This window comes from Diabrotica undecimpunctata, chromosome 11, assembly GCF_040954645.1.
Source record: "Diabrotica undecimpunctata isolate CICGRU chromosome 11, icDiaUnde3, whole genome shotgun sequence".
NCBI classification, from domain to species: domain Eukaryota; kingdom Metazoa; phylum Arthropoda; class Insecta; order Coleoptera; family Chrysomelidae; genus Diabrotica; species Diabrotica undecimpunctata.
In genome coordinates this window covers 11,658,939-11,677,167 of record NC_092813.1, presented here as the reverse complement: position 1 = coordinate 11,677,167, position 18,229 = coordinate 11,658,939, and the positions used below count along the sequence as shown (strand labels likewise).

The 18,229-nt window shown below is 34.4% G+C and overlaps 1 protein-coding gene across 1 annotated transcript in view; it reads right to left on the bottom strand.

The window, feature by feature from the left end:
• Positions 1-496: 496 nt before the first annotated feature.
• LOC140452980 (zwei Ig domain protein zig-8-like) overlaps positions 497-18,229 on the bottom strand; it is a 28,214-nt gene continuing 10,481 nt past the window's right edge. The window contains exons 2-5 of the mRNA XM_072547290.1: positions 8,716-8,926; positions 5,454-5,581; positions 3,433-3,601; positions 497-892 (exon numbers count right to left, since the gene is read on the bottom strand). Of these exons, the coding sequence (XP_072403391.1) occupies positions 750-892; positions 3,433-3,601; positions 5,454-5,581; positions 8,716-8,926 (651 nt within the window). The 3' untranslated portion in view covers positions 497-749. The remainder of the gene's footprint in view (positions 893-3,432; positions 3,602-5,453; positions 5,582-8,715; positions 8,927-18,229) is intronic.

The following is an 18,229-nucleotide window of genomic DNA, read 5'->3' as shown; positions in this document are numbered from 1 at the left end:
TTCATCACATACTTTAAGTTGATACATAGATTTCACTGAAAATTATCGATAGAAATTTCGATACAATGACATACAAAACTTTCGTACAGAAGGTCCCTCAACAACAAAATGTAGTTGTTTATACAGCAAAATGAGTATTTCTAAAATATTCTTAATACATCATCTATGAAGTAAAATATTGTTAAATATACAATATAAATGTATGGTACACGATATTTTGTAGATTGTATTGGTAGTGTACATTACTGGTATCTTATCGTGTTAAAGATTGGTCATAAATTGTTGTATAATTTATGACCAATAATTTTGTGACACCCTGTAGAGATATATGTACAAACAATAACAACAAGATTAAAAAGAAAAAGCACTTACACAGTAATACAAACTTACAGGTGACTGCTCAAAAAATTACATCGGTCAAACTGGTAGAATCTTTCAAACGTATAACAGAACATAAGCTTTAAATAATAGAAAACCCGATTCTGCGATTCTACACTTTACCTTCTAGATCATAATCATTCTCTTAATGATCAATTTATAATCTTAAATAAGAATATTTTAAAATTAGTCAAATGTATTTACGTACAAAAACGTTTACCCTGTTAACAAGAATCCCCACTAAAATATACCCAGTAATATTATTTTATTTCCTAAGAGACATTCCAAAAAAATAGATGACATTAACAATGACTTAACTAACACTTAGACCACTACCAAATAGTTTACAAATTCGTACTTCCAAAATATAGCTACCTCCACGTCGCTTGGTTTAGGTCAAGGTTGCTAAAATAGTAGGATGTGTATAAGTAAGAAACTATTATGAGGGCGAAAATGTTGAATGAGCTATTGGACAATCCATCTGAACCTGTTTGCATTGCAGCTGGCATTTCACCTAGAAGAAAAATACATTAGGTAGTGATTTGTATACACGCTGGTAATAATTTAGTATGTAGTTTTAACAATTAATATTGCATTTTTTGTATCTATTCTCATACTGTAATTTTGACACACTGGATATATGTTGTACACTACATCTTGAAGCTTATTTTTAGAATGATGATTCCAATGGCTGATAGAGAATGGTCCTGATATATAGGAGAGGTGCGGAGAAGTTATATCCAAGTAAGTACCCGCTGGCATATGGTATGTCGATACTGATTCAAGGCTACAATGGAATGATTTTTGCTGTTGGCTTGATAACAGATACTTACATGAAATACCATAATATGATTCGACTAGCTGTGACACTAAGATCAGGCAGGCAAGGAGAACTACTTGATTATTTTCCCAAAAGTACACTCCAAACTAATACCGCAAAACAAAAAGAATAGAGGAGGGAGTGCGCCAGCAACCAGGTCGCTCGTGCGAAATGTGCGTTTGGAAAAGAAAGCGAAACACAGAAGCTTCAAAGCAGAAAATCAATAAATATAGGGACAAGGAATGTCACAGATCTTCTCCAAACTGTAAAACTTCATGTAGAAGGGAAACACACTCGAGAGATCAAGGATATTTTAAAACAAAAAACCACTCTATTTAACTATCAGCATCTGATAACACTGGATCTAGTAGAGTAGCCATACTAATAAATATCGAAATATATCAGGCCGTATGAAACAATAAAAATAACAACAAAATTTCGATGTTATTTTAGTATTCATTCTCACGACAGATACCTCAGATGAAGACATTGACGACATTTGCAATAAGATAGAAAATATCTTGAAGAAAATTACATAAATGGGGCCAGTATACATTATTGGAGACTTTAAGGGAAAAGTGAGAAAAATTAAAAATTAACCACATTTTCTTGAAGACATTCCAAGTACATAATGATATAAACATCTGCCTTTAGGGTCATGTCACTTTCATTAAAAAATCATGACAATGTAGGAAATTCTGAGACAATCTTCTCAAGTATTTGTGAACATAAAATGACCGAATTTTTCTTGAAAGAGTTACTTTGTCATTGGCTGTGAAGGGTATTTGCTCCCTAAAGACTCATGTTCAGTGTGTTGTGTCTATCAAAAAGTCAGCTAGATATTCCAATCTTGACAATCATTTTTCATCGCAGAATAAGTATGACACTATTTTTTTCAGTTAAAAGCATTAAAACTTCTGACCTGATTTCCAAGAGAATAGTAAAAATTTTCACACCAGATAACCATCTGACGTCTGTGTGCAAGAGAGGAGTTTTGAACCTGCCTCCATATCATACATCAAGGAAAATAATTTTAAATTAAAGCCCATGGACTTTATGAAAATAACTTTCACAGCATCTGGTAAAACTTGTGCACTTTGGTGTTCAAGAGCAACTTTATATACTTTTGCTGCTACTCTCATCATTTTTCCTGACATAGATTTTGCTCCATCTATGTCTAAACCCATACACTTTGTTCAAGGAATGCCTATTTTGAGCACATACTTATCAATCAGGTTAAAAATGAGTTCCGCTGTAGTGAATGATTTAAGTGGTCTGCAGAACAAAAACCACAACTTATTCATGATAATAAAATCATACAAATACAACTAGCTGCGCCATGTCCTTTTTAGATTTCTCTGACTTATTTTTCTCCTAACACATCTATAACCTTATCTACAACGGACGGTAGTAGAAGAGTCTCATTTATTGTACGAGGCTTTTCATCTTTTACAATCCTGAATTAGCAAGGTAGGACTCGGTTATTAAGTTAGTATCAGTAGTGACAAAGCTTGTCATACATTTATTTTCTTTCTTGAAAGAAGTAAAAGTAGAGTACGACCACCAGTCATACGCGCACCAGCGGTTGCGAACCCCTACTTTACGGCAAACACGTAAGATATGGACTAAGGTACTTATGCAGGGTATTGTAGTCGTAGAACCACAAACAAAAAATGGGAGACCGCAAATGAGAGCAACAGGATGGCGCAAAATGGAAACAAACTGCCAGCTACTAAAAAGAAGGTTTACACCATACACCTTTGAGAGCTATTAAAACGAAAACAGCCATCCGAAGCAGAAAGATCAAAAACAAGAGTTAGAGATTTCCATTGGAAAAAGCAGCTACAAAAGCAGCAGAAAAAGGAAAAGGAGAAAGGAAGGTCGTTGGTACTTCTAAATTAGCAAACAAAAAGTCTGGAAAAAATAGAAGAAACTTGAAAGCAATTCAGAAGAAGATAAAGATTTTGTTCCAGCTGACGAAGACGATGATTGAGAAAAAATAGGTAACATACCAGAAAACAAAGACACATAGTGCATGTTTTGTGCAAGTTTTCTAGAAGGTCTGCACAAAAATATAAAGAAATTGGTAAAAAATTGATGTTATCCAATAAAGCAAAAAAGAAGGTCCATATTCGGACCATTTTCTGTAGTTTATTTTTCAATGATACTGTTGTGTTGTGAAATAAGTAAGAATTTTGTTAAAAATATTTAATGTGAGAAAATTAAAAACTTACCATTTAATACAAATACTCGTATACTTGCGACGTCAGCATTTGAAGGGCTGCAGGAATATTTTCCAGAATCCGATATATCAGCATTCTGGATTAGTAAGAAACTTGTAGTCACATCGCCTTTTTCGGTGATCACGGTTACTCCACCACGGCTGGAATCATAGCTGATAACCTGTTAAACAAATAAGATTACTAGTTGTTTATAGCTGATTGCAGGATATGATGGGGGAGCGCTGATTGTGGTGTATCTGTATGCCCCTCCGACTGGGTTAGAATAAAAAAGCAGTCTTAAAAGTCTAAAAAGGTATTTTACTGAACATTAAACTACCAAAATGTCTCCCTCACTTACAGCGGAAAGGACAAAAAATTTATGCAAGCTCAGGAGTCTTTTACTATAAGAGATATTTGAAAACGGCATAAAAGATGTGGAATATATTGGCCACAGAATCCTAAAAACCACCTTCACTGAGGAAAACACTAATCTCTATATTATATCAGTTTACACTCCAAATAATATCAAAACAAATTTTTGAGGTAAAAGCTTTAATATTGCCGAATATAGGATCAGAACATAGTTAGAATATAGGGCTAGAACAAGTTATAAAAGGTGCTATGAGGGCCAGTAAGGTAGACCCACAAAGGGAAAGAATAATGCCTTACTGGTTGAATGCCGAGATTGCGAATTCTAGGTCAGAATGTGGGTACACTCTACGTTGCAGGGTACAGCGTGCAAGGAGACGTAGAGTAAATGCTGATGAGGTGCTGCGAATGGAAAATGAATATCATGCGTAGGAGAGGGTACTAAATAGGCTAATTCACTCTAGAAAAAATAATGCTGGAGACGTGCGACGAGCTGGAAGGTAACACGGGAGTTAGGCGTCTGGCGAATGGTATGAAATACGTAGGGATACGTCTGCTTAGCAAGCTGAACCCTTCTTCTTAGACGAACTCGCTGAAGCGTTAGGGGCCCTTAAAACCTGCAAGACCCCATACCTAGATGGGATAAAGCCTAAGGCAATTAACGTCTGGACCTATTGGAGCTGGCGTGGCTTTTGGGTAATGTAAACGCTGTCCTCATTGGACAGATCTTTCCCGCAAACTGGAAAACATCAAAACCTATACTCCTGCATAAAGGAGAGGAAAAATATCGACCTATTTGCCTCTTTCCTTGTATGTGTAAACTGTTCCAGAGAATGCTGAGCGGGAGAATCGATGAAGCGATTGAAAGGTATAGAGGCTTATCCTCCAGGCAGTAATAATGTTATCACCGCTGATGCACTGTTGGGAGTGCACAGAGTGTTGAATATGGAGACCCGCAACCAAAAATGGACCGCTTTACTTCTGCTAGACGTTAGGAACGTCTTCAATTCATTGCAATGGGGAACAGTTATGAAAAGTGGTTGAGGATGGAAACTTTCCTGGTTACTGAAGGAACCTGGTCTCGGACTATCTATCTGAGAGAAGGATCCTGAGTTGAGAGGGGTGTGATTATGGATATCACGGCTGTGGTGCCACAGGGGTCAGTTTCCAGGGCTGCTTTTTGAGTGGAATATAGACAATGAAATATCTAAGTAAGGTTTCCTTGATTTGTTCAAACTATTAATTTAGTGATCCAAGGTAATATCGGTGAAAGTCTGCTTAAAAAAATTATCAAAAAATGTAAAAAATTGTAATTTTTATACGAAGTAGAAATTTTGCCACCAAAACTTTTAAAGAGAGAGAAGATCAAAATAGTCCGTACAGGTTTATTACACGAAACAATACGCTAAAATAGCGCCTTCGAGAAGATTAAAAAAGTAATCACACAAGTGACTATTTGTGTGATTACTTTTTAAGTGTTTATTAGATCTCCCCTCCAAACTGAAAGAGAGAGAGAGATAACTGGATTAAATACACTTATTGATTATTATTCTCTATTAATAGGTAGACATTTCGAGTAGTAATCAACCCATATTTTCAGTAAAATGGTCACAATATTCTAAAACTATAATTTTAATCGTTAAATATCCAACATTTGTACTTACATTGTCGTGATGATACCAAAAGATATAGGCTGGTGGCTCAGGACTAAATCTTATGAAGCAGGTTAGGTTGATGGTACTACCTTTATCGACATGTAAATCTGGTCCTCCTAGAATCTGAGCTGTCGGTACTGTAAAAAAAGCAAAGAATTTAAACATAATGAATTGAAACACTGTATTTACTTAGTTTTCTCAATAACGGCTTTAGCTTTGTTTGAAATTATTTCAATCAATAAAAAAATTGGCAGATTATTTATTGGCAGACGGGAAATTATTTTTGGAAACGGCTTATAGGCATATTGAAGTAACTATATATTGGATCATGTGTCGTTTGATTATTGAGTCTATTAACTGTCAAATGTGATTGAGAATCTGTTATAAATTCTCGACCACTGACCTGACCTTCAACAGATGCTAATTAATTGGTAACTATAACACCACAGATGTTTTTAGAGGTTAGGCAGAGGATGATATTCCTGATTATGATGCAGTAGATGAGAGAACTTTATCCAGAAAAGCTTTGCATATACAAAAATTATTGAAGCATCTTAGGTGAAGATTTCAAAGTGAGTATCTCGGTCAGTTAAGTTTAAGAGGAATCTCAATCACCAAGACAATTGGCTTATTGGTGATGTAATCGATATTCTTCATGGTAAGGATTATTTAGATTCGACTAGTTATAAACGCTACAGAAAGAGGACAGTTTTTCAGACCCATCCATTGTCTCTATCCATTAGAATGCCCAGCATATTCCACTCAGATGCCAGGTGACGCCAGGTTTTCTAAGTGTAAAAGTGTAAGTAACCTGTTATATTTTATTTTTGAAACTGTATTTTTAGCCAATAGAAGTATTTACTAATAACTAACGTAAATACTATTTAACTATTATTCGATACTAGGCCCGTCATTTCTCATACACCTCCTCATTGTGCTGGTTTATACCGAACTAAATATAGAACAACTTAATTATATATATATATATATATATATATATATATATATATATATATATATATATATATATATATATATATATATATATATATATATATATATCACCTTTTGACCGAAAAAACCCACCACTCTTCTGAGTGATCCTTAATTTATATATATATATATATATATATATATATATATATATATATATATATATATATATATATATATATATATATATATATAAATATTTGATCTTGTTAAAAATGTCAGATCTTTATTTGGAAATTGTTTTTAAGTTGTATGTAACAATAGTTTAATTGGTGTCAAACTATGATAACAAATATGGTCATTTGCTATTACTATTCTTAAATACTATGGGACTAAGACATTCACATACTCTTATAAAAAGAAATGAATAACGTAGAAAGATGTTGCGACGTATTTCCGAAAATTTCTAATTCGACTCACAGTTTCCCAATATGTTATGTCTTTGATCGCTGATTCGAAATATATTTTTCTTTTATATCCTCTTTAAATCACAACACAAAGTGTTGTATAAAATATCAAAAATAAATTGTATCATTAAATCTGAAGCTCAACGGCCAATTTTTCTCTCTGTTTACCCAGACAGGTTTATGTCGATTTTTGTGTCGAACTATTTTATTTAGTAGTTTCTGCTGCTACAATTTTAGTTGTTTTGGTTGTATTAAATATTTTCAATAGTTCATGTCGATTTACGTAATTTATTTTCAAATTTAAAAACAGAAATAACGAATCCAAGAACGAATTAGGCATATCATCATAATGGAAGATCTGTTCTACTTTAATATTGGATGTAGATATAGAATTTGATAAAGTATTGTATAAAATCCTAATTAAAAAAATTAGCAAAACAATATTTATTAATACATCAAACTCCTATACCTCAGAAAAATGAATGAGGCCAAAAAGGTAATGTCTATCCAAAACCAGTCCTTAAATGGCTGAAACTTAACAAAAATAGCAGGCTATCACTGCATTTACCTTCTGCTTCTTTTTTTTCTTCAAAATCAGTCCTTAAATGGCTGAAACTTAACAAAAATAGTAGGCTGTCACTGCATTTACCTTCTGCTTCTTTTTTTCTCTTCAAAACCAGTCCTTAAATGGCTGGAACTTAACAAAAATAGCAGGCTATCACTGCATTTACCTTCTGCTTCTTTTTTTTCTTCAAAATCAGTCCTTAAATGGCTGAAACTTAACAAAAATAGAAGGCTATCACTGCATTTACCTTCTGCTTCTTTTTTTTCTTCAAAATCAGTCCTTAAATGGCTGAAACTTAACAAAAATAGAAGGCTATCACTGCATTTACCTTCTGCTTCTTTTTTTTCTTCAAAATCAGTCCTTAAATGGCTGAAATTTAACAAAAATAGCATGCTATCACTGCATTTACCTTCTACTTCTTTTTTTTCTTCAGTTAAGTGATTGAGCATTTGCTGCATATATTCATTGAACTTCACTTGGGTGTTCTTCTAATTTGGCGTATATTCTCGAGTAAATGACAGTAAAGAGTATTTTAAGGACAAGGCTCATCAAACTAATTAATCTATTTTCTTCACATTTCCTGGCGGTTTTGGAAAGTGAATTGAATATTGATAGTAGCCAATCTTTTGGTAGGTGGCCAGTCTCATATATGCTGTTGAATAGCTTTGTAAGAGCCGTGATTTGGTGTGCCTCTAATAGCTTTAAGATTTCACCATGTACTTTATCAGGTCCTGGCGATTTTGCATCTTTAATTCGCTTAATGGCCATAGTTACTTCTGCATTTGTTATTTCTTGGTATAGTAAACAGTAAACTGAATTACTTGAGAATAATTTTGCGAATCGTTGGATGCTAGCAGACAAGTTTTAGAGCATGTATTGCCTTCCGGATTATTTCTAGTTTCAGCTGGTACAGCTGAATTCTATCAGCTATCAGCAGCTTCTATGAGCATGAAATCTACATTGGTAAAAATATTTTGATCTATAGGCCAGATTCCTGTTGCTCTATATGCATTTATCGCAGTTTTCATTGTTCCTGTAGCTACAATTGCCAGTCCGAATAGTGTTGCCGTTTGGAATTGAGTCATCACACAATCTGGGTGGCTTTTAACCATTTTTTCACATTATTACTACAGTAAGTACTCAGTGGCTTCATAAAACCTACATCTAATGGCTGCAGACGATGTGTGCAATGTGAAATTGAGCATAATAATATTTTTACATTAGACTAAATCAGATTAGTTTTGTTTGTAAAATTGAGTAAGAAATAGCTTCACGACAATTTTTAATAAAATAGAAAACAACTTACCGACTACATTTAAGACGACGAAATAACTTTTTACTGGTTGAGTACTAATCTGGCATTCATAAGTGCCAGCATCTCTCTTTTGAGCCCATTTGATCTGTAAAGTCCAGTCGTCCGTTTCAGGATGGTGATTTGCTTGAAAACGCTGATCGCTGGTGTAGGTGTAGCTAGATACTGTGAGGATATGAATGTCTCTGTGTCTGATCCATGATACCTGAAAACATAAATCTTTGTTAAAAATTATTTAACTTGGTTCACCATGCTAAGATTGAAATATTTTTGCTTGATTGTGGACGAACATATGTAAAAAATCCATAATAAAATATCCTGGCCGTAGTAAAATCCGCTCTTCACTAATTTCTAAGTCACAAAAGTGTTGTGTAATATATACTATAACGCCAAAAATTTAGTGATTATTGTGATATTATTTTAGTTGCACTTTCCAATCTTTTTAATTACAGATATGTCAATCAGGTACCTTATCTGGATAAGGATATAATACTAGTGCATCCTTCTCATCATCTAAAGCAGGGGTGCAAAACTCGCGGCACGTAGGTAGCATGTGGCCCGAGATGAACAAAGTAAAAATAAAATAGAAATGTGAATTAGAATCGAAATTAGTACCAACCAATGTCTATATCGAAGCCAAGCGGTAATCAAGCGCAAAATCGCCGATGAACATCGAATTTTCCAGATAAAGTGGGAATTGAGCTTTTTTTTCTAGCTTCAGGAACTGGATAGCTGTAATGACTTGGCTCTGGTTCGATAATATATCTGTGATGTCGTCCTTCATGCCTAGTTCTTGGCGTCGTTTATTGTAATTAGGGCAGTCCACAAGGATGTGTAGAACGCTTAGTGGAGATTGGCAATAGTGGCAGATTGGCTTAGGTGTAGAATTCATTAGGTGACCATGTGTAAATCTGGTGTGACCGATACGCAATCTTCTAGCAACAACCATCTCATTTCTAGTTATACCAGGGATAACGAACCGCTCAATCGTCTGATCTATGTGGTGTAAAAATGTACTGGATTGTTTCCAATGATTCTGCCAGTAATTTCGTACGAGTTTCTTTATATTAGTTTTTAGGTCACTGGCAATTTGTATATTGCGTGGTGTACAATTGGATACAGCAGCTTCTTTGGCAAAGCGATCGGCGTTGTCGTTACCCATAATCCCGATGTGGGAGGGAATCCATATGATAGTGATATGGATGTCGTGGATGATAATATTTTGGTAAATGTCATGGATTTTTTCTACAAGAGGGTGATTAGTAAATAGATTATTGATGGACTGGATAGAGGCAAAGGAGTCTGTACAGATGGCAATATGTTGATTGGGTGCTGTACAGAGTTTGAAGGCTTGGTAAATAGCATACAGTTCACCAGTGTGAACGCTGCATGTGTCAGGTATTTGACATGAACTAACGACTGTTTCCGTAGTGGTAACCGCACAACCAACCCCCGTTTCGCTCTTTGATGCGTCAGTGTAGAGTACCCGATCGAATTTCTTAAAATTAAGAATTTCTAGTAAGGATTTCCTAATCAAATCCTGGTTGGTTTCTGCCTTACTAAACTTTGTAAGTGACACATTAAATTTCGATAAAGTTTTGGTCCAAGGAGAATTCTGCGGGATCGGGAGAGGGTTAGTTAGGGATAAATTTATATGTGGTATTAAAGTTGGAAGTAGGAGGGCGATAGTGTGTATGCGTGGAGCAGGAGGGTGAGTACTAGTATAGTTGGGTAATGTCAGCAGTGTTTGTACTGGATTAGAAAGGTTAGCTGAAGTAGAGGCAGCATAAGAAAGGAGGAGATATTGGCTCCTAAGCCAAAGAGGGGGTTCGTTGGCTTCGCGGTAGAGGCTCTCAGCTGGACTGCTACGAAAAGCTCCTAAACAGAGGCGGATAGCAGTATTATGCACTGAATTAAGGGTTTGTAAGGATGTTTTGGATGCTGACAATATATATATATATATATATATATATATATATATATATATATATATATATATATATATATATATATATATATATATATATATATATATATATATATAAGTATTTTAAGTAAATGAAAATGCAAGTTAGTCTAATTAAAGTTGCAGAAATTGTTTGTCCTGAAAATTCGAAGGCTTTTCAAATAATTTCTTTATCTCAAAATACACTTCCAGAAGGAATTACCGACTTGGCTGCCAATTTAAGTGATCAGATCAAAGCAAAATCATCTAGTTTTTAAAATTATTTCGTCGTCTATGATGAAACTATGGACATTGGTGACATAGCTCAATAAGCTGTGTTTATTTGTGCTTGCGAAAAGGATTTAACCATTTTTGAGTAATTATTGAAGCTAATACAGATGAATGGTACTACTACAGGACATGCTATATTTAATAGTGTTTTTCAACTTCTGCAAAAAGACAGTTGAAGCTCCTTCCATGACCGGAAAAAACAAGGGCTTCGTAGTATTACTACAACAAAAGCTTAGTAAAATTCATGGTCCAAAAATTATCATCCGTATTGCATTAAAAATCAAGAAACACTATGCACGAAAGTGATCAAAATGGAGAATGTTTTGTCATATATAAAAAATTTATAAATTTTATAAGATCTAGAGGCTTAAATCAACGGAAATTCAGGTTTATCATACCATAGCGAGGTACGTTGGTTATCTTTCTTCAAGGTTCTCAAATAATTCTGGGATTTCAAAGAAAAAATATGTATTAAGAAATATGAAAGAGTTTGTACAAACTAAAAATCGAGATACAAGCTTGTTCTTTGATTAAATATGGTAGCACGATTTATCTTTTATGGTTGATATAACCAAACACTTATTCAATTTAAATTTATTGTTCCAAAGCAAGGATCAGATCATTACGAACGTGCTTGGTATAAATAAAGCATTCAAATGTAAATGATTCCTTTGGAAAAATCAACCGAAAATGAAGATCTCAAACACTTCTTAACGTGCAAATAAGAACAAATCTAGTTTAGGTGATACTAAATCGTATCAAAAATCCGCAGAAAAAAAATTCAAATCTTTGAACAAAACTTGAAACAATTTTAGAGGTTTAAAGATTATAATTATTGGAAAGACAAATTTTGTTTGATTTCTTTGATTTTCTCAATAAATATAAACACAGTACCCAGTAGGATGCAAATACAAGAGATTGTGATTTAGCGTTACTCAAATTTGAAGGCAAAATTCATTTGAAGCCACACCAAGTGGTTGAGCTTGAATCTTACAAGTATTTACCGGCAAGATTCTAAAATACTCGAAAATTTGCATACGAAATTATTTCCATGTTTGCAAGTACTTATCAGTGCGAGCAATTATTTTCTTTTACGAATGGAGACCTCCTATCCGAAACTGTATTAATACCGCTCACGTTCGGTCAATTTTGAAAGTAGTCTCGGCCAAGGATCAGTACGTAAACAAGAGTCTAACTATGTGTATGTTTATTACACTGTACTATTAAAAAATATATTTATTTCTATGAACATTGATTTTTTTTCCCGCCCACCATAAGTTAAGCATTCTTTATTTGTCCCTATTAGCTTTTGACAAGTTTGATGACTCCCCTGATTTAAAGAATATGAGCATAATATCCCATTTAGCCACTAACAGTTCTTTTTCTAACCATCTTCCGCAGTTAAACTATAGTTTAAGTCTAATTTTGGGTCAGAGAAGTTTCAGACTCCTGTCTAGTGGGTTAATATATACTAAATATGAACGCTAACAAAAAAAGAGGTGAATAAATCGCTAATGTGGAAACTTTAAATCCTTCGATTTTGCCAAATAGTTCTTGCGGAGATAGTGTAACAGAATGGTGGAAACATACAGTTAAAGATGATCTGCAGAAAATGGGAGTAAGACAGTGGGATATAGTGGCACAGGACCGATAAAAATTTAAGAAAATGGTAACGACAAAAACTGATAAAGAGTTGTAACGCCATTAATGATGATGATGTCTATTAGGTTGCTTAAGCCTTATTATGTATGACAATCCTATAAGAATTTACCGACTAATTTACCTTCTCTTACTGGGCACTCTTTTGTTCTGGGGTTGAGAAGCCGGCTACAAAGATGGATATACAAATGAATGGTTAACGCTATATGGACACCGAAGGCAATAAGAAACTACTGTATTAAATATCGCCATGATTCCCCAGAAAAAGCAATATGCCATTAAACATTTAACTACAAATTGGACATAGAGTCGGAAATGGAAATCGGGGCCCAAGATTCAACAGGAGAGTCGAATTAACAGAATCGCATTACCAAAAGACGTCTCATGAGCTTCTCATACTTCAACGGTTTCGTAAACATGCGAAAATCTCGTGAAGAAAACCACTCGGAATAACTATGATTTTGAACTTTCCCGAATCGCTTCGAAAAACATTTTTAAGCATATCTCATCGAAATAAATACTTTTGCTATCTTGGTAGTTTTTCGAAAAATGCCAAATGAATTACAATTCTATAAAAATCCTTATAACCTTTAAACCTTCAAGTATAAGTAAGAATATTTTGACAAGGATAAATGGATTCTGTCTTGCTCAAAACATGGAACCAAATATTTCGAATAATATGCATTTTTGAAAAATACCCAAGAAAAAAAGTATTTACTTCGATTAAATACATTTAAAAAAATTTACTAGAAGCATTTCGGGAAATTGTTTTTTTGTTATAAGTTATTTGTTAATAACAATTTCCGGTCAACTTGATAAAATTTTAAAAAATGCAATTGTAGTCGGTACATTTCGTTTCTAAGCGTCATTTAAGGGGTAAACCGCTCGCCTAAAATAATATAAATAAATATTTTAGCAAAACCACCCTAAATATTGATCATTTTTAACTTGTACTAGTTTTTGGACAATTTAAATAAATTTAAATAAATATTTTAGTAAAACCACCTCAAATAACTATGATTTTTTATCTTGTTCTGAAGCTGTTTTTTTGTGACATCTTAATGCAATTTACTATTTTTGTTGGGAATAAGCCAATAAAGCCTGTTGGGAATAATCCCTACATGGTAAGTAGGTATACTTATACCTACTTACCAAGTAGGGATAGTATCATGATGATTTTTTACGCGTGGTTTACTATGGGATCACTAACATGGGAATTTGAATGTCATGGTTGCATTTGGTGGTATTTTTAAAGACAAATTACATGCTATGATTTTTCTGACGGATATTCTTAAGTTAAAGTGAATTTAATGTAAGTAAATGAACTGTCTTCTAATAAAGTCGTCCCAGGAACGCAACTGATAAATATTGACAATATTATTTTAAAATCATCTACTTTAAAATGTATAATACATGTTTAAATAAACGATGGATCTGCCACAAGGATTTCCCCTCCTGGCCAGGCTAAATCTGCCGTAGATCTTACCATTGCTTCATCTAAGGTATGTCCTACACTTGATTGGTGTGTTAGTCAGGATACGTATGGATTAGATCATTACCCAATCAGTATTACGCTTAATAACTATTATCACAATGATGCAATTACGTCCCCATTATATAGGTGGTCTATGAATGAAGCAAATTGGACCTTACATACAGCTGAAATAGAGAAATTATTTTCCACGCCACCAAACTGCATCGATACCAACGGTATGTGTATATTTTTATTGGAACAGATTACGAATGCTGCCAACAAAGCTTGCAAAATTCAAAGACCATCCTCAAATATATCATTCAAATCACCTAAATGGTGAGACGAGGAATGCCGTGAGATATCGAATAAGAGAAAAATTGCATGCAAAGGGTACAAACAAACTATGTGTCTGGAAAACTTTGCTGAATATCAAAAATAAATGCTAAATGTAAACGAACCTTTAAACAGAAATGTAGAAATCGTTGGGCCAACTTCTGTCTCAATCTAAACAGACAAACTCATCCAACTGATATATGGGATAGAATTAAGAAAATAAAAAAAAAATAAAAAACTGTATGTGCACGACGAAAATATCGTTGAAAATTTGTTTCATAAAATAGCTCCTTGCTATGTTCCTTCTCCAATATATCCCACTGAAGATAAATTTAAATCACATTTTTTGTTATCTCCTATTAGTATCAATGAACTAACTGCTGATATCAAGTATTCTAAGAGTTTTTCCCCTGGGATTGATGGTATCAATTATCTTATGATATATAACTTGCCTACAATAGTACTTCAATTTCTCCGTGATATTTTTAACAATATTCTAATTAAAGGTGATAACTGTGATTCTTTGAAGTAGTGTCTGTAATACCTATCCCAAAAGCTAATGATCCCAATGTCCTAAGACCGATACCTCTTATGTCATGTATATTGAAAACATTTGAACGAATCATGAAAAATTGATTAGAATGGTGGATGGAAAGTAACAACCTTTCCCAGAAGGTCAGCTTAGGTTTCGTAGAGGGAAAGGAACTATGGATTGCATTTCACACTTGGCAACAGATATCCAGTTAACTTATTCTAAAAACCACGATACAGCTTCTTTATCTGTGGATCTGGGATTTCTGGTGCATATTCTCGACCTGCTGCTTGATCAACTTATATAGACAAGTCCATATTCGTTTACATAATTCACTTATTGCCCAAGGATAGTTAACAAAGGGTTACCTCAGGGCTCAGCGAAAACATCTCGTTTGATTAAAGTGGATTGAATACAATACAAAGCTTTAAGGTTAGTCCTAGGAGTTCTCAAATCTACTCCCACATCAGCCCTTTTGGCAGAATGTAACGAGCCACCTTTACATTTAAGACGTCTATTTTTGGCAGAAAAATTTATTCTTAAATGCCAGTTTAATAATCAAAACGGCTTATTACAAAAAATTTCTTGTCTCTCTGTTGAAAACCTAACAAACAAATGGTGGGCAAATAAAAACTCTCCAACTCTAGCTGTTGCTTTTTTCAATTTATCACAATATTCATTTAATGCAGAGCAGATTCCATTCTTTAGCTCCAATTATGACATACTATATGAATATAAACCCGCTGTAGTAATCCCTTTATCTGTTTCAATTGTTCACGAAGATTTAGTAGTACAGAACAAGCTGGAAGACTGTAAAAATTCTTGTAAAATTTATACGGATGGCTCAAAATCGCCTGCTGGTGTTGGCTGTGCCATTTACATAGACAATATTCAAGATTATTTTCAGTACAAATTAAAATCAGATTGCTCAATATTACTACTACTACTAAGGATTTCCACAGTTTTCACTGTCTTCCGTCACTCAACCGTTTTCTCCAATTTTCCCTGTCATTCCAGTCTCCATCTCGCAGGGTTCTTTTCTCCATAGCCTCGTCGATTTCATCTCTGAATGACCTTCGGGGTCTTCCTCTCTTTCTTCTTCCAATCGGGCTCCATTCTGTGATTTTGTTTATCCAGCGTCCTCTGTCCGCTCTTCTGACGTGGCCGTACCAGGATAGTCTCTTCTCCTCTATATAGTCGATTATGTCTGATTGCACTCCCATTCTCCGCTTAATCTCTGCGTTTTCAATTCTGTCTCTTTTTGTAAGTCTACAGCTTCTCCTCAGGAACTCCATTTCTACTGCTCTTATTCTACCTCTATTTCTCTTGTTTATTGTCCAGTTTTCGGACCCATATGTCAGGATACTTCTTGTCAGGGTATTATATATTCTCTTTTTTGTCTTTATCGTAATGTTCTTATCCCACAACACTGAGTTTAGTTGTCTTATACAGTTTCTTGTTTGTCTCAGTCTGTTGTTTATATCTTCTTCTGTTGTTCCCTGGTTCGATATTATGGTTCCTAAATACTTGAATTTATCTGTTCCATTTATTTGTCTTCCCTCTTCTATCTCTAGGTTTCTCATATCCTTGTTTTCTGTTGTTAGGTATTCGGTTTTCTCTAAGTTTATTTCCATTCCGTTGTTTTTATATTCTTCTTCTAGTTTTCTGAGCATAAAGCTGAGATCTTCTTCATCTTGTGCGATGACTACTTGATCGTCGGCAAAACTTAAGGTGTATAGGTATTCGTCTCTTACTGGTATGCCCATTCCTTCGCACTTTCTCCTCCATGGTTTGAGTGTCTTTTCCAAGAATATTTTAAACAGAGTAGGCGACGTAGCACAGCCTTGTAGAAGTCGTTTTGTCGTCTTAAATGGATTGTAGGCTTTATTTCCACATTTAATAGCTACTTTGTTTTCTTTGTATAATGCTTTAACTGCTTTTATTAGTGTTTGTCGGATTCCGAGATCATTCATTGCTTCCCATAATTTGACTCTAGGTATTGAGTCATATGATTTCTTTAGATCAACAAAGGCCAGATGGACCGGTCTACCTTTTGCCATTTTCTTCTCTATCAGTTGTTCTAATGTGTACGTATGATCTAGGCATGATTTTCCTACTGTAAACCCTGCTTGGTCTTCTCCAATTTTTCCTATTATTTCAGTTTCTAGTTTTTCCTTAATAATTTTCCCGTAAAGTCTACCTACCGACGATATTATACTAATTCCTCTATAGTTTTCACATTTTTTCCTGTTTCCTTTCTTATGTATGGATGTGATGTATGCTTGTGTCCATTCCGCAGGTATTTCTTCTCCATTTAGTCCTCTTTCGAACATTCTATGTAGCATGCGGAATATCTTTTCCGTTCCGTTTTTAATTAGTTCGTTTGGTATTCCTCCGGGTCCTTTAGCTTTTTTGTTCTTCAATGTCTTGATTGCTCTCTTAACTTCTGCCAGGCTTATTTCTATCTGGTCGTATGCCCCATTTCCTGTATGTTCTATATTCTCTTCCTGAAATTGGGGACGGTTTTCTGTAAGTAGTTCTACGTAGTATTCTTGCCACTCGTTTTCACTAATTTTGCCGATCTGGGTTTTCTCTGTCTTATTTCGTTGAAGTGCTTTTAATATTCGCCATGATTCTGAATTTCTCGTTCCTCCGATATGTCGTTCTATCTCTGTGCATGCTTGTTCCCATCGTTCGTTCTTTTCATTTGTTACTTTTTTCTTTACCTCTCTGTTTTTCGCTCTATATAGGTCTAAGTCTTCCTGTTTTTTGGTGTTTAGGTATTTTATGTGTAGTTTTTTCTTTTCTTTTATGCATTTCAATGTGTCTTCCCTTAATTTGATATTCTGATGGGTGTTCCTTTGGTCGTCTTCTCCAAGAGCTTCTAAGGCCGCTGAAATCAGGCAGGTTTTTATGTGTTCATGCATTTCATCTAACGTGTCATATCTGAATTCTTCTAGTTTTTGGTCTAGTCTTCTTTTGTATAAATCTTTTATTGATTCTTCCTGCAATAGATGTAATTTGAGCCTCTTTTCGTTTATTGTCGTTCCCGTTGTAACAATCGATGTATGTTTTTGTTTTGTCCAGATATAGGGGAATTCCATCCATGTCACCACAAGTTTGTGATCTGTTCCACACTCTGCCCCTCTTTTCACTCTGGTGTCTTTCACTTTGATGGAGCTTTTGTGGTTCATGATAATGTAGTCAATAATGGATCTTAGTTTTCTTGTCTCTTGAGTTTATGTGTACTTATGTATATTTTTGTGTTTGTAGA